Source organism: Notothenia rossii (assembly GCF_949606895.1).
Source record: "Notothenia rossii genome assembly, chromosome: 8".
Taxonomy (NCBI): domain Eukaryota; kingdom Metazoa; phylum Chordata; class Actinopteri; order Perciformes; family Nototheniidae; genus Notothenia; species Notothenia rossii.
Window position 1 is genome coordinate 44,673,815 of NC_136906.1, and position 21,073 is coordinate 44,694,887.

The window sequence follows — 21,073 nt, forward strand, 5'->3', positions numbered from 1 at the left end:
TCAGGATAGAGTAAAGTTACTTGGCACAACTGGTGACTGGGTTTTTATTCCATTAAATTGAAACAATTGAGACAAAATACAGCTCAAAACTATAATGGTTCCCCAACTTCACCATTTGTTTCCAAAACATTTTGACTAGAACAGTATGTCACTTGAACGTTTGACTGTATTCTCATCTTGAACAAATGAAAACCTTGTCAAATAAAGTGTAATAAAGACCGTCTAACCCTAACCCAAAAAACATCGATTCTATGACTCTTATGAGCGGCTAAACTCCCTGCTACTCATAACAGCCTGTGATATGATGCTCAGGAACTCTGGATATGAGTCGAGGTGCCTTGTCGGAAAGGTAATGGAGTTGGAGCATGCATTCACTACGGGAAAGCATACCGTGTGTGTACCATAGCACACGCTGCATCATGGTCGAACTCAATTAAGATTTTAAACATCTCTCTCTCTGTTGAGGTGATGGGGACGTCTGCCTGCCCCGTAAGCCATTGAAGGAAGCAACCAACAGTGATCTTGGGTTTTTCCTTCATCTCCTCTTCATCTTTTGTCGCTTCACCTGTAGACTCTGTCTCTCTTGAGTCTCTTTCATCACTCTCTGTTATCTTCACAGGGGTCCCCCTCTCTTCAACCACGAAGCTCTTTTCTTCCTCTAAAAACAAGTTGAAAATGAATACAAAGAAATGCATATATTCACCGAAGCAATGTCAATAAATATGGCTATTGTTTTTAAATAGTTTTTTTATGTGGATATTTTGAAGAAGAAAACCTCATTAGCCAGTTCTGCTTTAGTTATCATTGTTTCATCGCAACCATCATGATGCAAAGTTGTGTTTAAACTGAGACATGTAAACATGAATAAAAAGGGTATGCAAAGCTGTCATTGAGTTGCCGGTCGTAATCGGGGATAAAATTCAAGAACAAATACGTTTATAAAATGTCAGGGCAGTTGTGTCACCTTCTTCTTCAATGTGTTAGATGAAGTCTTGTAAAAAGTTAAAAATGTTCGATTCCCTCTGGCGTCGCAGCGAGCCCAGCTCGCTGAAGACTGGAGATCTGGCTCCCATCAGGAATTCAGCATCCGGCTTGGAGAGAGGAAAAAACAAAATGATGTATGCTCAAAGTTGGATGAGCTTAACCCTTTAATTGCCAGACCAAGAAAAAAAACTATGGAAAAATTATTTGTTTGCATTTTTTTATCAAATGGGACACATAGCACATTTAAAAAAAAAAGGTATCAATATTGATATTGATATAAAAAGTAATGTTAAGTGTTTTTCATAATTAAAAAAAAACGTGCTCATCTTACTGTAGATGCTGAATTGGCCTAACAGGAAACCACTGGCCTAACAGCACATGTCTATATCCTGTGTTGGCCTAACTTGCTCATCTGTGTGCAACTTTGGGCTGTATGCCATGCATGAAAGCTGCTATATAAATTATTATCACTCTTTCACTCTGAGACTCATAAGGCAGTATAGATGTAGTAATAATGTAATATAAGATGTAGTAATATTACCATGAATCTATGTATTTACCATATTGTATTGGAAAACTTCTCTGAAACTCTGAAAAAGTTATATTGCTAGTTTAGTTTGTTAAAACTTTTTTTGTGCATCAAGTTATCTAATTATGTTCAGTCAGTGCTCTGACATTAAAATATGTCAAAAATGATATGGTTACCTTACAAAAGTTGACCAAAAAGAGTGATTTCTTCAGCAGTGATTTTTTAGCATGCCAACTTTCTCAGTGGAAAGCTGAATGGCTTTCTGTTCTAACCACAGTGACATCTAGAGGTTGTTCTGGGCATAACATGTCAACCAAATGGTAGAGATGGCTGAATCAGCTAGAGTTAAACTTTTAAAACATTTTTTCAACAGGATATCAAGACACAAAATGTACTCTACCAAATGGTGGTGCTGGCTGTTAAAGGGTTAAGGTTTGAAATTCAGTGGTAAAATCAGCTGGAGACATAATACTGACCTTTTCATGAAGGCCAGCGACGAACAGATCCCTGAAATGCTGTGGTTGTTGTACTATCATCTCACACAAGCCATACAGCTTCATGCCTGAGCATATCTGCTGCAGCATTGGTAGAGTGCGGACCGATGAGTGCAAGATAATTGCCCTATAATTCAGTAACAGATAACAGCAATAATATAAAATCATTCATAAAAAAGGGAAAGAGTGACTGCACACTCTATATGAAGTTGATTGATTGGTTTTAAACATGGGTTGTTATGGGTTAAATCACTTAGCATATGTACATACTTTATTATGCATTCCTTCCTCTCCCACGTTGCAGGATGTTGGAGATTAGGAGGATGTTTAAAACCAACCTCGTCTCCGCGTGTCGTTTGGTAAACTGGGTAAATTCGTAAAAAGGAAGGGATTAAGAAACACCAGAATTCAAGTTAAACAATAATCTTGTTTTAATGATACAAAGTAACAATACAAATACAAAGGAAGTACTTCCTGCTCTTTCTCCTGTCTTACTCTCTGGTCAGCCTGAAGAAAAAGAGCGCGAACCAAAGGAAAACACAGGCTTTCATACTAAAACACAGGAGGAGGTGTGTGCGTGCTTTCCCCCAGAGGTCATCTTATTGGGAGAGACCAACACATGGCCTGTCGCACCCAATCAGTGCGATACAGCAGAAGAAACCCGGAAACAAAAAGTCTCTTTCAGTTTGACGAAAACCAGATACCTTTTGGTGTCTGGTACGAACCTGCTCTAAACAACAAGTTTCCTTATCTTATTTCACATCTTGCAGCCAGCACACACACATCCCCTTTATGGCCCTTTGTCCCTGTGTCCATCTTCCCCCGCTCAGGTTACCACACACAAGTTAAAAGTATGTTTTAAGATATAGTTGTTATAGTTGGCTAAATATACGTAATACATGTAAATTACTTTCATATCAATAATAACGAGGAACACATTACCTATGCTCTTAAGCAGTATTAGAGATGCTTTTCAAATAGTCAAACTTCACACAGGCCCAATATAGAGAACACACTCATTTGTCCTGCAGCCTTTCTATTTGTTTGAGCTATTGTTCACATCTTTACTTCAAATAAAAGGTTTCACATTGTATATTTCCAGCTTCCTTTACACATACTGTTATTATTAATACAAAGTAATTAACCACACACCTCTATTTAAAACAAGTAGATTTCCCTGATAATTGACATGCTGAAAATCTTAAGAAGAATGTCCCCTCCCCCAGCTCTCTCGTCCCTATCATAAAAGCTGCTTCTATTTCATATAGAGTAATAAAACATGTTTAAGCTAATTTCTCAACAATGTTTGTAGCCATTTAGTACCCACGCATGAAAGAATAAAAACAGAGGTATATGGTTGAACAGTAATCACGCAGCACATATATTTACTGCAATAAAAACACACACATTTGCCCTAAGCATGTGTAACGCACCCTCTTCTTTTATGAGGGAAACATTCCAGAGTTTTGGAGCTATCCCCAAATAAGGATGTCCCCTGCTCACATCCCTCTCTGAACACAAAGACTTCACCTCAATATATTGGGGAGGGAAAATATACTTTGTCCCTTCAAATTGAACACACATGAATATATATAAGGTGACTTTAAAATGAATATACTAGATTTAACTTTCCTGCCATAACACGGTACTTTAATACTTCAAATAATTCAAATAATTCTTCAAGGACCACTGTACCCGCATGCTGTTATCCGATCCAGAAGGTCGTACATAGCTTCAGGTTCAGCTATCTCAACCTTTGCACTTAGAAAAACAGTATCACACAGTAACTCATGGGAGCCTTAGCTTATTTTAAGAATTAGAAAATATTCACACTACAAAGAGGTGTGTGTGTCAACCATACTAAAACAAACGTCATGTTATATGAAGGAGTATCTGAGGAGAAGACAAATATTACCTCTTCCATAAGCTGGCTGAGCTCTGGATCAGTCACATCTTCCTTGGAAATGGAATCTCTATCAATCTCCCCAGTGGATATGTATCCATAGCACCACTCTCTGAAAAAGTTAGGTGGAGGACCACCTTGTACTATACTGACTGCCATAATCTCTCCAGCTGTCCTGCATTAACAAAGTTTAATCAATACATAGACATTATTAATAAATGAAATAAACATCGAAAAGACATTGCAGAACACAATTCTACATACTTGAAATGCTCTTTGTGGTAGTCGGTAATTGAGTACTTGGGGGTTTTCCCTGTACTCCCTCCCTGAAAAACTTCCTTTCAACACCTGCCATCATTTCTATAAATGAAAGGAAAAGTGGATCAATACATTGATAATCTCAATTTGACCAATGTATATGTTAAAGAACAGCACGCGTCATGCAAAGCCCTTAACCTGTGCAAGCACAGAAATTGCATGCAACCAGAGAACCGCCACACACTGAGGAATATTTTCATTTATTATAAGGAGGTAAACATATACCTGTTAAGAATTCTTTCCTGAGAGCCCCATGATCAATTCCAGACTCTCCAATGAAAGACACTCGGAGGTTTTTTTGGGAGAAGACCTCTGACGTCTCCACTGCCCTAAACCCCTTTCAAACATGTCCTCCCTAGTGACACTAACATTAAAGAGTGTCGTTGTGTCCACTCGTCCACTAAGTGTTTCGATGGCTTCAGCAAGACTTGAAGGAAACAATTAGAAGTTGATTAGACAACTGGATCCAAAACGTTTTCCCTTAAGAGACCCCTTTTGTATCATTGAGTAAACTGACGACCCCTGACTGATGTAAAGTGGCATCTTTTAAATTATATTCAAGGCATAACAATAACAATGCAGGGCAACTGATGAACAGTACAATTAACACAAATAGTGAACACAATAACTGCAGGACGTTTTTTTTTTTAAATAAGCAATTACAGGTACATTTTAAGCATATTACCTTTTCTCTCGCCCTGTCAGTTCTTCACTGGCATGTTCTTCCAAATCGATAATTTGTGTCGACTGCAATGTACTGATGAGGGAAAAAATATTTCAATGGGGCATACCTTAATCATGGTTTACAATATCTAACAATGCAAAGAAAAAAGTATATAAAGAATGTGCATAATAGGAGAAAAAAAAACCTTTCTCTACAAGTGCTGGCATGTATTTCAACCAAATACTCAGGAAATAACTCTGAGCACAATGGACAGGCCACCTTTAAAAATACAGAAAAGCAGAGCAAATATTCAAGTGAATTACTGAGATGCAGAAACCTTCATCATCTGCAATAATGTAATTGATAAATAATGCCCTGATTTTACCTTAATATCGATTTTAGAACAGGAGGTCCTACACGGGAGCACACTTGGAGAAGCCTATAATAAAATGTAGAAAGACTGCCAATTAATGACACATACAATGAAAATTGTTTAGAAACAAACACCTACAATATTAGTGAGCTTACATTCCCAGGATTGCTTGTAGCTGGAGACTCATCTAAATCTGGGTCCAGATCCTGAAAATTGTAACCAGTTAAAAAAGCTGTCGATTCAGGATGATAATGATCCTGCATAGTTATTTGTGGAATAACATTACCGGTTCCAGATCCATGCGGTCAGAACAGCTGCTTGGTTCACACTCTTGTGCATGTAAAGCCAACAGCTGGACAGGCATGCTTAGATGACACGTGGCACATCTGGCTTTTGGCATATTTTCGAACTCCTTCGATGAGTAGGGCAAGGAGAAGGTGTCCAAAGTGTCCTGGATGGGCATTATATAGAGACAGCCTTTTCCACCTAAAGCTTTGGCAAGGTAGGCCCCGTGTAACCCTCTGCCTCAGGTGCCAAAACACTTAATTTCCACTGACCTGATCCTCCTATGTGGGAATACAAACAAGTTGATGTTATTTAATGCACAGAATGTTCTAGGGGAGGCAGTTGATTTTAACAAGATGCACACTTGGAGTGTTAGGCTTTCTCATGGATTGCTAAAAACAAGAGGGTAGGTAAATATGCTAACCATCAAGGGCATTAATGAGCTATTATAAGAGCAGCTATTTTAGGAGAAGATAGAGGGTATAAATAGGATTTAACTGCAGAAATACTAGACCACAGTTGAATTTAATAAGGGAGATTGTATCTTACCAGCAGCTTTATGTAGCATCCAGGCCCCTTCCAATGGTACCATTTTGGAATATGATTCCATAAGTATATATGATATCTATGTGGGAAGAGCAAAACAAGTGTGCAGTTAGAACTATAACCCTCCACACATGTCACCACTGTTGAAGCTGATTTGTGACCAGTAGTACTTCAGTGGATTGGGAAACTACAGTAATACACAAAAAATGTCCCCAAATTGGGATCAATAAAGTGCTTCTTATATTATCTTGACTCCTTCCCTTACTATTTGTTCTATCTTACCTGGGAGTGGTCAGCATTTTCGGGGATATTGAGAGTCCTCCTACCAAGTCCAGCCTGGAGAAGGACCATTTCATCCGATGACTTTGGTGTTCTTTCTGTGCTCTTATTGAGCAGAAAGAACTGGATTGGGGTTGACCTAACAGCCCTTCTTTTGGGAGATGGGGTATAACTTTTACCCGATTTGAGTAGGCCGGGGAAAGCCCTGAGGAGTTGAAAACAATGTGTAAGTGACGCATTTAAGAAGCTGTTATACAATATATTCATTCTAAACAATCTGAAGAGCGTTAATTTCTATGAAAAAATACCCTGAATTATAGTCAATTGCCGAGTTATTACAATGGCAATTCAGTTCAGAATTATCTTTATTTCCTAACGGATCCAAACCTGGCCCAAATTTTGGTCCACTGTATTTCCTGCTGTAGAAGGAAAGCCAGGGGTCCTTTGTTGCTTCTGCCCCTGGACTGCCTGACGCTGCCTTGTCCCAGCCTGCTGCCTGTTGCCAAGAGCAGACTGCTGCTGTCCCTGTATAGTAGGCTGTCTGTTGCCCAACTCCACCTGCTCTCCCTGAACCTGTACTTCATCTGTGAACACAATTTAAAGATGTCTATGATTCCCTAGAATCTATATAAACTGAGTACTAAATACGTAAAGTAGTTAGAATATATAAAGGCTTCATTAATTAAACATTACCCAGATAGTCACAAGCTCTGAAGAATAAATAGAAGAGGAACAAGAAGAAGATGAACCTTTAATTATCCCCCATGGGGAAATTCAGTTTTTCACTCTGGTTTTAATATAGGTTGGTAAAACTGTCACTGAAACACCTCGGCGTGCTTCCGCCGGCCAAGACTGCAGCTGTAATTTTTTGTAAACGACTGACCATGAGATGAATCTGTGAAGACAAGTGATCTACCCCTAGTTTCACTTACGATTTTGAGAAGTTGGTTCAGCCAAGGCACTTCTCAGCAACTCAACGACACGCCTGGCAGCATTTTGTAACTCTATCTGTTAAAATAGATAGCATTTTTCATTTAATCATTTATTTCAATAGGGACAATGCACATAAATGAACACTTTAGACAAATAACGCTTCAAGTGCAAATGGATCATGTCTTCCTATACTGTCTATACTGTCTTGCTGTTTTTAAATTATTGCCTTGTTGTTGCACACTGGCACTTTGAGTCGATGTAATTTCGCTGTACTTTTTACAATGACAAATAAAGTATCTATCTATCTATCTATCTATCTAAAACAGACACAAACAAGAAATAGTCAAATTGATTGTCACAATCACAGTGCAAAGACATGTCGTCTTGTTTATCCAGATCTGCTAACAGTTAACTTTAGCTAACTTTTATTATTGCGGGCTGACAGCTGTGTCACTTTCTTCTTATACCGTGGCTTGTAAATAATGCAATGTCAATATCAGTGATGCAAACACAGGTATGGTGAAAAAAGAGAGAACTATTCGAAGCAGGAAAAAAACAGCGTAATATACCATCTGACAAAGGCCTCTGCTATAATGCTTCAATTAACTGTTCTTTATAATATACTCAGATCAATAGAGACATATATGTTAAGTTATAAATCAAGGGTTTTTATTATTATTTACAGCAGGGGTGGGGAACCTTTTTCCTTTCAATTTTTACAACATCCTCCGAGGGCCGTACAAATTATTGAACTCAACCTCTGCTTAAAAAAAAAAATCACAGCCAATTAATTTGGCCTTTCTTTCATGCTGTGCAAAGGAAAAGCAACCTCTTAATCCAGATATCTTACCATGACTCGCGCATGCATGCATGCATGTGCACGGTGTGGCATGACCACCAAAACAGAAAGATATGGACACAAGATGTGTGCAAATGTATTTAGTATCCATGTGAACATGATTTAAGTGATGGAGACCTAACCTCCTCTAGGGGGGTCTGGGGGCATGCTCCCCCAGGAAGATTTTTTTTTTAAATATTGAAGTTAAAAGCATCAATCTGGTGCACTTTCAGAGCAACATGAGGAGATCTATGGATACATCTCTCAACACCCATTTGAAACAGAACTGTAAGCAGATTTTTCTTTTTGGATATTTTACAAATCACTTATTTTTAAAAAACGTTTTTGTTACTGTCATATAGTATTTTATACCTGTTTTTCATTTAGTCTCTAATGTCTAATTAATAATTATAATGATCATATCAAGGTGTGCCTTAACCTCACTGAGCTGAGGTTATTTGAGCCTCTCAGGGGAGAGCTCTCTTCCACCTGGTTGTAGAAAAGCTCTTTAAATTCGTTAGCATAGCTAGCTATCCAGATGCTAATAACAACAAACCGCCACTGTGCTTACAACTAAAGACACAGCCATGCAAACACTGCAGCATGTGTACGGCTCCTTATGGGTACTGCAATATTTGAAGAGCTGGAGCGGCGTTCCGGTGCTCTCTGTAAGCAAGTCTAGTCTACACTTATGGCGGCAAATCTCTGTCATAAATCGCGAGGGCATATGAGATCCACGCGAGCACAAGTCAAGCAGCCACGGACATATATTATTTTCGCGAGCACTTAAACTGCACTCGCGCGAGAGCAATATTGAAGCCTCAAACCTTAACCCTTTAACAGCCAGCGCCACCATTTGGTAGAGCACATTTTGTGTCTTGATATCCTGTTGAAAAAATGTTTTAAAAGTTTAACTCTACCTGATTCAGCCATCTCTACCATTTGGTTGACATGTTATGCCCAAAACAACCTCTAGATGTCACTGTGGTTAGAACAGAAAGCCATTCAGCTTTCCACTGAGAAAGTTGGCATGCTAAAAAATCACTGCTGAAGAAATCACTCTTTTTGGTCAACTTTTGTAAGGTAACCATATCATTTTTGACATATTTTAATGTCAGAGCACTGACTGAACATAATTAGATAACTTGATGCACAAAAAAAGTTTTAACAAACTAAACTAGCAATATAACTTTTTCAGAGTTTCAGAGATGTTTTCCAATACAATATGGTAAATAGATAGATTCATGGTAATATTACTACATCTTATATTACATTATTACTACATCTATACTGCCTTATGAGTCTCAGAGTGAAAGAGTGATAATAATTTATATAGCAGCTTTCATGCATGCAAGTTAGGCCAACACAGGATATAGACATTTGCTGTTAGGCCAGTGGTTTCCTGTTAGCCCAATTCAGCATCTACACTAAGATGAGCACGTTTTTTTTTTATTATGAAAAACACTTAACATTACTTTTTATATCAATATCAATATTGATACCTTTTTTTTTTTAAATGTGCTATGTGTGTCCCATTTGATAAAAAAATGCAAACAAATAATTTTTCCATAGTTTTTTTTCTTGGTCTGGCAATTAAAGGGTTAAGCTCATCCAACTTTGAGCATACATCATTTTGTTTTTTCCTCTCTCCAAGCCGGATGCTGAATTCGTGATGGGAGCCATATTTCCAGTCTTCAGCGAGCTGGGCTCGCTGCGACGCCAGAGGGAATCGAAGATTGTTAACTTTTTACAAGACTTCATCTAACACATTGAAGAAGAAGGTGATACTACTGCCCTGACATTTTATAAACATATTTGTTCTTGAATTTTACCCCCGATTACGACAGGCAACTCAATGACAGCTTTGCATACCCTTTTTATTCATGTTTACATGTCTCAGTTTAAACACAACTTTGCATCATGATGGTTGCGATGAAACAATGATAACTAAAGCAGGACTGGCTAATGAGGTTTTCTTCTTCAAAATATCCACATAAAAAAACAATTTAAAAACAATAGCCATATTTATTGACATTGCTTAGGTGAATATATGCGTTTCTTTGTATTCATTTTCAACTTGTTTTTAGAGGAAGAAAAGAGCTTCGTGGTTGAAGAGAGGGGGACCCCTGTGAAGATAACAGAGAGTGATGAAAGAGACTCAAGAGAGACAGAGTCTACAGGTGAAGCGGCAAAAGATGAAGAGGAGATGAAGGAAAAACCCAAGATCACTGTTGGTTGCTTCCTTCAATGGCTTACGGGGCAGGCATTACATTACATTACATTACATTGCATTTAGCTGACGCTTTTATCCAAAGCGACTTACAATAAGTGCATTCGACCAGGAAGATACAACCTTTAAGAAAACAGAATCATATAAGTACATCAGGTTTCATAGAGCCAAACATTTCAAGTGCTACTCAACTGGCATTTAGAAAGCCAGCCCTTTATTAGTATATAAGTGCTTTGTTAGTAATTCTATCGCTCGAAGTGGAGTCTAAAGAGATGAGTTTTCAGTTTGCGTCGGAAGATGTGTAAGCTATCTGCTGTCCTGATTTCAATGGGGAGCTCATTCCACCATTTTGGAGCCAGGATAGCAAACCCACGTGTTTTTGCTGACGGGAACTTGGGTCCCCCTCGCAGTGCGGGTGCAGCGAGCTGTTTGGCTGATGCAGAGCGGAGTGCACGTGCTGGGGTGTACGGTTTAACCATGTCCTGGATGTAGGAAGGGCCAGATCCATTCGCAGCATGGTACGCAAGTACCAGTGTCTTGAAGTGAATTCTAGCAGTTACTGGAAGCCAGTGAAGGGAGCGGAGGAGCGGTGTGGTGTGGGAGAATTTGGGAAGGTTGAAGACCAGACGAGCCGCTGCATTCTGGATGAGCTGCAGAGGTCGGATGGCACATGCAGGTAGACCAGCCAGGAGGGAGTTGCAGTAGTCTAGGCGTGAGATGACGAGAGCCTGGACCAGAATCTGCGCTGATGTCTGGGTCAGCTGGGGACGTATCCTCCTGATGTTGTAAAGCGTGTATCTGCAGCAGCGGGTTGTAGCAGCGATGTTTGCAGTGAAGGACAGTTTGTTATCTAGGACCACACCCAGATTCCTTGCAGTCTGAGTCGGGGAAACAACAGAGGTGCCGATGTTGATTGTTAGGTCAAGAGTGGGACAATCTTTTCCCGGAAGGAAGAGCAGTTCAGTCTTGTCAAGGTTGAGCTTGAGGTGATGAGCAGACATCCACCGAGAGATGTCTGCTAGGCAAGCAGAGATGCAGGCACACGTCCCCATCACCTCAACAGAGAGAGAGATGTTTAAAATCTTAATTGAGTTCGACCATGATTGCAGCGTGGGCTATGGTACACACACGGTATGCTTTCCCGTAGTGAATGCATGCTCCAACTCCATTACCTTTCCGACAAGGCACCTCGGCTCATATCCAGAGTTCCTGAGCATCATATCACAGGCTGTTATGAGTAGCAGGGAGTTTAGCCGCTCATAAGAGTCATAGAATCAATGTTTTCTGGTTAGGGTTAGACAGTCTTTATTGCACTTTATTTGACAAGGTTTTAATTTGTTCAAGATGAGAATACAGTCAAACTTTCAAGTGACATACTGTTCTAGTCAAAATGTTTTGGAAACAAATGGTGAAGTTGGGGAACCATTATAGTTTTGAGCTGTATTTTGTGTCAATTGTTTCAATTTAATGGAATAAAAACCCAGTCACCAGTTGTGCCAAGTAACTTTACTCTATCCTGAAATCAGCATCATGACTTATTTTACTCTTGGTACTTAAGTAACACTTTGAACACAGGAATTTTACTTTTACCTCATCTGTGTCCTTCAAGGGAGCTGTATTTCTTAAGAGCCACATCTTTCAGCTATATACTCACGGCAGAGTAAGTACAGTTCCTTGACCGGAGTGTTTGGGTCAATTTGCTGAAATACTGATTGAAGTTCAGTTGTGTCTTCTGGACTCAAAGGGCAGTCGAATTCGGGGACGACAATCCCTGCATCCTCTTCTTCTCCATCGTGGTCAGCAGCAATTTCCCAGTCAACATCTGGCTCCTAATAACCATAACAGAGGTTTTGAACACTTTGGTGAAATAAATGTCTTATAAACAATGTGGAACAATGACATCAAGTAATAGTTTGTGTTATTTTTGCAGTTAAAATAACACAAACTGAATAAAATGCCCAGAAAATGGTCATGCCAAGAGTAGGGAAAGAAAGTAATCTTTTGACAATGTATATTACACAAAGTAAATCGTAAGTAATTACTATTGTGGGATTGCCCACAGTACTGAGTATGTAAGTCGCTTTAGATAAAAGCGTCTAACAAGTGACATGTAATGTAATACTGAAACGAGATCAATACCTCTGGGCTCTCCGGCTGATCAATGTTTGTCTGCATCAGTCCAAGTTGCCATAACTTAGACCCTCCAGAAAAACGTGGGCAAAAATCCTTGATTATGCGGGCTAAATTCCTTGATTATGCGGGCTAAAATCCTTGATTATGCGATTAAACATGCAGGGTTTTTATGTGATTTTATGCGGTGAAATTGCGGGAAGTTGCGAAATATGCTAAATATGCGGGGGAAAAGAATAAAAACAATTTAAAATATTGGGCTGTCTTATTTATTCTCACACACAACCTGCCACTAACGTTAAACCCCTTTACTATTCAATTAAACACATTCAATGTTTATTTATTGTAAAAGCAATTGGGCTATTTTAATCTCACCCCCCCGCGAGCTGATGACGTCACGTCAAGACGAGCTAACTTTTCTTTCTTCTCAACTATGTGTGGAAAAATGCGGGGATTATGCGGCCTTTTAAAGATCTGCGCCATTTTGCTGATTATGCGGTAAATTCTGCGATCGCAGAATCGCGTTTTTCTGGAGGGTCTAATAACTGCTCTGGACATTGGTTCCGTTCAGTGCTGAGTGGATGATGGTTCAAGCCTTCTGTAAAAATCCCCAAGTCCATCTGAAGTCGGGGAAGAATGATGTAGTGCACACAGAAGAGGTCGTCTGTTGATGAGATGTCGAGCAGACCATCCTCTTCGAGGGAAAGCAGTATCGCAGAGTACTTGTTGATGACAATGACTCGTACATCACGCCAAAGACGCTCAATCCTATGGATGAAAATACATGGTTTAGGGAAAACCAGTTCAAGTGATCTATTTTTATGCTGGCCTAGCATGGGTTAAGTGCAAGGTGCTTGGTCTACACATCAGATAAGTTCACCTCACTAATTGAGTTACTAAAGATGCTGCAATTTACCTCTGGTTATGAACACTTTTACCAGAGATGAAGCTTCCACGGTCGGTGCCGCGAACCGAAAACATGAATCTCGCGATCTGTACGTTTTCTACTCCTTGGTCTCCTCTGGCCCTGAAATGTACACAGTTGACCAAAGGACTGTCAAAGAAAATACTCATCCAAAAGTGTCACAGTATTGATCTATTTCTCCAAAGAGTGCTTTTTTCTGTGAATTCACCTTAAAGGCACTCCATGTCTTTGTGTTGCCTCTAAGAAGAAGCCATAGGCTGTTGACGGACAGTTGTTGGTCGAAGCACCTAAGTACATTACCTGCAGAAAAGCAGAGAATATTTAAGAATAGGGCAATTACACACAATAACTAGGAAGCATTCTGTTAAACTGTGTATTATAGGGAAAAAAAGGCAGAGATTAAAGAATTCCTGTTGCAATAGAAATAAGCAAACAATACTGACATACAGTATACTGACTCATAATACTTGTGCAGCAAAAATAGGAAATGCACAAAATCTCATTTATATCTACTTTGACTTTGCTGCTTCCTTTTTAGTCCATACACTTTCTCCATTTGGACCAAATTCCTTAAGCAAAGCCAGGACACAGCGTTGGGACCTCTTTTGTGGTTTTAAGTAGCTAGTCGTAAACTCGTACAAAAAATACATGTTTGTTTAATGTGTGTCTACTGAAGTGAAATGCAGTCTTACCTTTCTCGAATACCCTTCCACTCCACCAAATAAGACAATGTTATAACTGGAAAACCAAAGAACAAACTGTTATAGCACTCTGGAATTGAAACACTGATTCTCCAAAACTGGGACATTACAAAGGGATTATTTCTTAATTACTTAGCGAAATATAAATACCACTACCGTATCAATTTGTGGTTGGTATCCACGTGCACAAGCGACAGAGGCCCTCACACTGAATATGTTCTCCTCACAACACAGCCCAGACTAGCCAGTCTGGAGAGGATGCCTATGGAATCCACTCGATGCATTGAGGCAGCCATTCTTGTCCATTGTACACGTAGACCAATGGATAACAACCGTCCTTTGACCATTCGGTATCCAGCAGTGGGCATGTCATTCTTGATGGATATGACCACGTTATCCAACCCCTCATCACTGATGGAGCTATACATTTCTGAAACAGATAAGCCAAACTCTCTCATCCTTCTAAAGACTGTGCTGGAAGAAACACCTAGCAGCTTAGCAATGCAAGGCACCGATAGGTTTGTCCCCAACATCTCAACCAACTGCTGCCTCTCAATTTCAAACTTAGGAGGTCCTCTTCGACCAATAACTGATCCCACTGCTGTATTTGGGGCTTCTGAATCTAAATATAGCCAAAGTAGTCCAAACAGCTCTTGAAGAGCTTGGATTATTCCTTGCGGTATGTCAACATGTCTCGAAAGTGCTTGCAGGAGGTACAGCTCCTGGCGACATGCAAACTCCAGCAAATCCAGGTCAAGTGGTGCTCGAATGAGTGCAAGCTCAAACTTTGACAGGAGTCTCTCCAGGATCTGCCGTTTCAGAATATGCTGTGAAGAAAAATAAAGTATTAAATAGTATTTAATTATATTTTTAAGAAATGTGGTAAATCTTTATTGAAAAAATTATGTCAAATACAGACTAAGGCACATAAACATCATCATAAACATTCCAAAAAATAAGCTGAGGGCATTTGAACAGAAAAAAAAGAGTTCATTCAGAAATGAAAGTGCCAAGAAACTTGCAAAATTCTTGGGCTTTTTTACATTTGCATCATTTTATACTTTTTTTGTATAGTATTATTTATTTGAGAAAGGCAATAAAAAGTGGGGACATTTTGAAAAAGCGACATCTGTGAATAAAATATTTTGCTAAAGTAATCAAAATTATTAATTCCAAATTCTGTTTTTGAAAGCTACATTTTATATTATCATATGTCAAGACCGAAAAGTTAATTGGTTCTTATCTTTATAATAGAATTGTTTGAATACTTTGGAAAATACTTTTATATGTATAAAAATGTATTATCTAAAAAACTCAATCCATTTATAAGTAAGAACGGCTCTTGTGGAATAACCACAGAATACAGAAGCCTGCCTTTTATTAAAAATAATCATTAGTAAAGTAAAGTAACTTACGTGAGACGTTTCCACAGCCATATTTCATCACGTTGGAGGTTGGAGGGACTTCCTGGTTTAGGTTTAAATCCAGACAACGGCCAATCATAAAAGAGGAGGGGTGTAACCAATTAGATTTGGCGTTACTGGGACACGGTACGCCCACTTCCTAACATTTCTCCGCGCGCGAGAGCAGGCCAGCGTGAACCCGGAAGTGGAAGTGAAGTCGGAGACGCGTGACAGAAAGCTCAGAGAGAATCGGAAAACTCGGATACATACAGAAACGGTAGCATTGGACTGTTATTTTTTGGCGGATTTGCATAAACTGTACATTGAGTGTTTCATCATGTCAACCAGCTCAGATGGTAGCCAAAGAGACGATATGGAATGGATGATATCCAAAGCTGCGAGGAAGAAAAGATCTTTGAAAGAAAGAGATAGTTCAGAAAGAGCTAGAAGGTGGTCGGATTGGTCGGGTGAAGCCGACAAGGCTAATCAAAGCAAAAAATCAAAAATCAGTCAAAGTGTCAGCCAAGCAATGTTGGATAAAGAACTAGAACACGAGTGGAAAGTTGTAATTGAATTCAATCAGGATGGTGGGCATTACCACCCGATTAAACTTACAAAAGCAATTGAAAAAGAGATTGGAAAAATTAAATTCGCTAAATTCATGAACAACAAGCGGGTTTTGATACATGCCAATAACAAACAGCAGCAGGAAAAGATTCTGGGAATGAACTCACTGAATGGGGAGAAAATGAAGGCGCATGTACCAGGAGCAATGGCAAAACTGAGAGGAGTAATTGCAGGAGTACCATTGGACATGTCAGTGGAAGATATTAAAAGTGAATTAACAGGAGGTAAAATAGTGGAACTCACAAGGCTTAAAAGCAAACGAGATGGCACATTCAAAGAAACATTATCAGTTCTCATTCAGTTTGAGAGAACATTACCTAAGGCAGTACAAATGGGATATTTGAACTTCACTGTTAGGGAGTACATTCCCAAACCTCTCAGGTGTTACGCATGTCAACGAATGGGGCACACAGCGCAGCAGTGTAAAGGGCAGCTAAGGTGTGCGAGATGCGGAGGAAAACATGAGTATGGAAAATGTGAAAAGGATGCAAAGGTTAAATGTTGTAACTGCAGAGGAGATCACAGTGCTGCGTTTGGAGGATGTGAAGTGCAGAGAGAGGCCAGAGAGGTGCAGAGGGTTAAGATTACAAACAAAGTTTCATACGCAGAAGCAATAAAGAAAGTAAGGGGAACAATAACAATCAATAAGACCCCTAGTGTAATGGAGCAGAGCATTACAATACAAAATGGCAGGAACACACCAAAAAGTAATCTTCAAATCCAACCCCACAGCGCCACCAAGAGTAAAGAGGATGATGATGTTCTAGGAGTGAAAAAGGTGAATTTTGTGGTATTCATATGCCATACTGTAAATGTTGCATTACAGTTAAAAAAGAAAAGTGATAGAATCAAAGCCATTGTGGAGGCAGCTGGAAAATTCCTAGACATGAAAGATATTAAAGCAGATCAGATACATGCAATGTTAGCTATAAATGGAGCTTGGGAAAATGAAAATCAGGATGAGGGTTAGATCCTTAATCATGGTTCTGCACATACTACAGTGGAACGCAAGAAGCCTCATAGCTAATGGTCAAGAATTCAAGAAATATATATATGAGCTAGAGGTGGTCCCTGAGGTAATATGTGTGCAAGAAACCTGGTTACGACCTCAATTAGACTTTGTCATTCCAGGATTTAGCTGTATAAGGCATGATAGAGCTAATAGTCAAAATGGTGGAGGGTGTGCCACGTTTCTCAAAGATGGTGTGGCATATAGTGAGGTGAAATCTCCTGATGAAGAGTGTATTATAGTGGAAATTTGCAACCCTAGGAAACAAGATAACATTAGGATAATCAATTTATACAACCCATGTAAAAATCTAACCACTGATATATTTAAAGAAATAGCAGGCAATAAACATAGGAAGGAAGTTTGGTGTGGTGATTTCAATGCACACAACAGTCTATGGGGCAGCAACCATACAGATAGTAACGGAAATATAGTGGAAGAAATGCTGGAGGAAAGAACACTAGTATGCCTTAATGATGGACATGGCACAAGAGTAGATGTACACAGGGGGAAAGTCTCATGCCTGGATCTGACATTAGTGTCAAACTGTTTGGTTCATACATGCGAATGGTTTGTTTTGAATAGCTCCACTGTAGGAAGTGACCATTATCCAGTGCTTACTAAAATGAATACTAATGTATATATGCAGGAAGGAGGTGTAATAACCAGGTGGTGCTTTGCTAAAGCTGATTGGGGGAAATGTAGGATATGGTGTGAGGAGTCGGTACACCTGCTAACATCAGAGGGAAGCATAGAGGTCATTACAAGCCAAATAACGCAACATATACTGAATGCAGCAGAGAACAGTATACCCAAAACAACAATCAAGGGTAGGAAGAAAGTGGTGCCATGGTGGAATGAGGAATGCAGCAGGGCTATTAAAGAGCGAAATAATGCATTTAGAGAATTAAAGAAAAACATGACGCAAAATAATGTTATTGAGTTTCAAAGGAAAAGGGCATCTGCTCGAAGGACAATTAAATATACAAAAAAGAGAACATGGAGAGAATTTTGTTCTACCATTGGCAGAGGAGTTAAATGGGGTGATGTCTGGTCCATGTTTAAGCGGATGAGTGGGAAAAGGAAATCCATTAAAATTCCAGCCTTGGTGGATGGGGAGAGGCTGGCAGTGACAGATAAAGAGAAGGCAGATATGTTAGGAAGGACACTTGCAGCAGTACATAGTGGGGAGCATCTCAGTGATATGCATAGGCAGCAAAAACAGCAGTTACTAGCAGAGAATGAAAACGTGAAGGAGAAGAGACAGGATAATAGGTCGACTCTGTACGTGGAATTTACAATGTCAGAACTCAAAATAGCCTTACAAGGTACAGGATATACAGCCCCAGGACAAGACCAGCTATGCTATGCTATGTTTAGACAATTACCTATGGAAACTATGAAAATGGTGTTGAGTCTTTTCAATATATCTGGAGAGAAGGAGATATGCCAAGTGTGTGGAAAACAGCAATCGTGCTACCATTCAATAAGCCAGGGAAAGATACAGCTAACCCTAGTAACTACAGACCAATAGCTCTTACATCACACCTATGTAAATGGATGGAAAAGATCATTGTCCGTAGGCTCTCACATGTACTGGAACAGAAAGGGCTGCTGAGTAGTTTTCAGAGCGGATTTCGTAAAGGGCGTTCCACAATAGATGCACTAGTAAGAGTGAGTAACGATGTGGAAAAAACATTGAAAATGAAAGAGATAATGGCAATAGTGTACTTTGACATTGAAAAGGCGTATGACTCTATGTGGAGGGATGGGTTACTGATCAAATTGGGTCGAATGGGTATTGGAGGGAGAATGTACAATTGGGTAAGGGCCTTTTTAACAGACAGGACATTTAGAGTAAAGGTTGGAGCAGATATTTCCAACTATTTTGAAATAGAAAATGGTATTCCCCAAGGGAGTGCAGTCAGTCCAATATTATTTAACATCATGATTAATGATATATTTACATGCTTAGACACATGCATACAATCGGCTCTGTACGCAGATGATGGGGCTATTTGGATGAGGGGAAGAAATGCCCCATACGTAATGGAGAATATAGCTAGAGCGATTACAAAAGTGGAGAGGTGGTCATATAACTGGGGATTCAAAATGTCAGAAAGCAAGTCATGCTACATGGTATTTACAAACAAACGCAAGATTGATGGCCAACAGCTAACACTATATGAGCGTCCAATGACAAAGGTGAATGAGTTCAAATACCTAGGACTGTGGTTTGATAGCAAATACACATGGAAAATGCATATTAATCAAGTGGAAACAAAATGCAAAAAAGTATTAAATTTATTGCGAGCTGTAGCTGGATGCAACTGGGGCGCAGATAAACAAGCATTAATAAACATTTACAGATCAATTATGAGGTCCACAATAGATTACGGTTGTATAGTATATGGAGCAGCAGCAAAAACATCGCTTTTAAAAATTGATAGAATACAATATAAAGCATTGCGGCTTTGTATTGGAGCAATAAAATCATCCCCTATTAATGCAGTTCAGATAGAAGCAGGAGAGACACCTCTGGAGATCAGAAGAGAGAAACTTGCTCTGTCATACTGGGTCAGACTACAAGGTAGTGGAGAAGAAAATATTTCAAACAGAATATTACAGGATTGCTGGGAATATGCAAAATTCCAGGGACGTGGGTTTGGCTGGACGAGTAAGGAAAGAACGAGGGCATATGGAGTGGAGAATATCACGTTTGCCAAAGCAACTCCATTTAGCAGTGTGCCCCCATGGCTGTTCCCAGAAGCTAACATAGATATGAATATCATAGAAAGGAAAAAAGAGTGGCAAATAAATGAAGTGGGAATTAAAACAAGTATGTATCTGAACGAAAAGTACTACAATTACCTACAAATGTATACAGATGGCTCTAAGAACAAGGAAGAGCGTGTTGGAGTTGGCATATACATCCCAGACTTTAAAATATCTATTTTAAAAAGAACATCTGATCAATTATCAGTGTATACAGCAGAAATGCTTGCTGTAATAATAGGATTGCAGTGGGTTGAAGAGGTCAGACCAGATAGGGTGGTTATATGTACAGATTGCGGCTAATATGGTCTAGCTGCGGCCGCGGACAGTACACAACAGGCTTGTTTGAGACGCGTTGCGGCTCACCTCGAAAGTAGACGAGAATAGCCGATCGCAGCCGGGGGAGGTCTCAAAAAGCTCGCCTGAAGTCGGACAGCTCCGAGTCGGCTTCTTCTTCTTCGCCTTCTTCTTCTTCGCCTTCTTCTTCTTCGCCTTCTTCTTCTTCGCCTTCTTCTTCTTCTTCTCTCGGTTTTTTGGCGGATTGCAAACAACTTTAAGGTGCATACCGCCACCTCCGGAGTCGGCTTGACTCGGTTTGCATTTATAAAGAATGCACACATGTGTTTAATCGTTAATGTCAGATATGTACTAAGTAAATACATTTGTTCCTGGTCAAGATTAGATTCAACTTTATTGTTATTGCACATATTACAGGTGCTGAGACAACGAAATGCAGTTTAGCTTCCAACCAGGAGTGCAACAAGCAGTAAAATGAAAAGTAATGTACACAATCTACAGAATAAAATATAGAATTAATTGAATGATGAATAAACAGTAAGGGGTATGAATATACAATACTCTGTGAGCAGTATGAACAGTGTGTATGAATATGCTAAGATATATAAAGTATGAAAACGGTAAGCAGTGCAAGTATAGTATAACATATATAGATATTAATTTCATGATGATAAACATTGTGGAACAATTATGAAAAATGTTAATGGAGCGGGCGACGTAAAACTGACACAAAACAACAACAAACTTTTGCCGAGCCAATTGGAGAGTTTCATCACCAGCACGTGGTAAAAACCACCAATGAGCGCTCAGCTCGAGATACCAGCGAGTCG

General features: G+C 39.4%; 2 protein-coding genes and 1 long non-coding RNA gene across 9 annotated transcripts; 1 reads left to right on the forward strand and 2 right to left on the reverse strand.

Moving 5' to 3' along the window:
* Positions 1-28: 28 nt before the first annotated feature.
* Positions 29-20,434, reverse strand: LOC307015563 (uncharacterized protein). Of its 7 annotated transcripts, XR_013801586.1 has the most exons (15): positions 7,308-7,383; positions 6,379-6,959; positions 6,100-6,175; positions 5,552-5,831; positions 5,421-5,471; positions 5,278-5,331; positions 5,098-5,171; positions 4,914-4,985; positions 4,454-4,655; positions 4,175-4,270; positions 3,923-4,085; positions 2,278-2,371; positions 1,990-2,134; positions 965-1,091; positions 29-658 (listed from the first exon to the last, which is right to left on the reverse strand). XR_013801586.1 is itself a non-coding variant. In XM_079644252.1 (10 exons), the coding sequence occupies exons 4-10, from the start codon at positions 5,726-5,728 to the stop codon at positions 3,687-3,689; spliced, it is 666 nt and encodes a 221-aa protein (XP_079500378.1). In that variant the 5' UTR covers positions 5,729-5,831; positions 6,100-6,175; positions 6,379-6,959; positions 7,308-7,383; the 3' UTR covers positions 2,823-3,686. The 7 variants fall into 7 exon arrangements, 1 of the variants encoding a protein (XP_079500378.1); XR_013801582.1 differs by lacking the exons at positions 4,175-4,270; positions 4,454-4,655 and adding an exon at positions 20,313-20,434 and having other exon boundaries at positions 6,379-6,580; XR_013801583.1 differs by lacking the exons at positions 4,175-4,270; positions 4,454-4,655 and adding an exon at positions 20,313-20,434.
* Positions 8,112-11,868, forward strand: LOC307015566. Its single transcript, XR_013801589.1, has 2 exons — positions 8,112-9,927; positions 10,234-11,868. It is a non-coding gene; the product is annotated as an uncharacterized lncRNA (long non-coding RNA).
* LOC307015562 (uncharacterized protein) lies at positions 10,622-11,596 on the reverse strand (the record flags this gene model as incomplete). Its single annotated transcript, XM_079644251.1, has 2 exons — positions 10,622-11,431; positions 11,549-11,596. The coding sequence occupies 2 exons, from the start codon at positions 11,594-11,596 to the stop codon at positions 10,622-10,624; spliced, it is 858 nt and encodes a 285-aa protein (XP_079500377.1).
* Positions 20,435-21,073: the final 639 nt, after the last annotated feature.

What these genes read in the sequence shown, in the direction of transcription:
- LOC307015563 (XM_079644252.1), bottom strand. Translation starts at nt 5,728, where the DNA reads ATGCCCATCCAGGACACTTTGGACACCTTCTCCTTGCCCTACTCATCG. An exon ending in GCCAGCACTTGTAGAGAAAG is followed by an intron (nt 4,986 to 5,097) that starts GTTTTTTTTTCT and finishes TTCCCTCATCAG; the next exon opens with TACATTGCAGTCGACACAAA. An exon ending in CTGACAGGGCGAGAGAAAAG is followed by an intron (nt 4,086 to 4,913) that starts GTAATATGCTTA and finishes TTGTTAATGCAG; the next exon opens with GACAGCTGGAGAGATTATGG.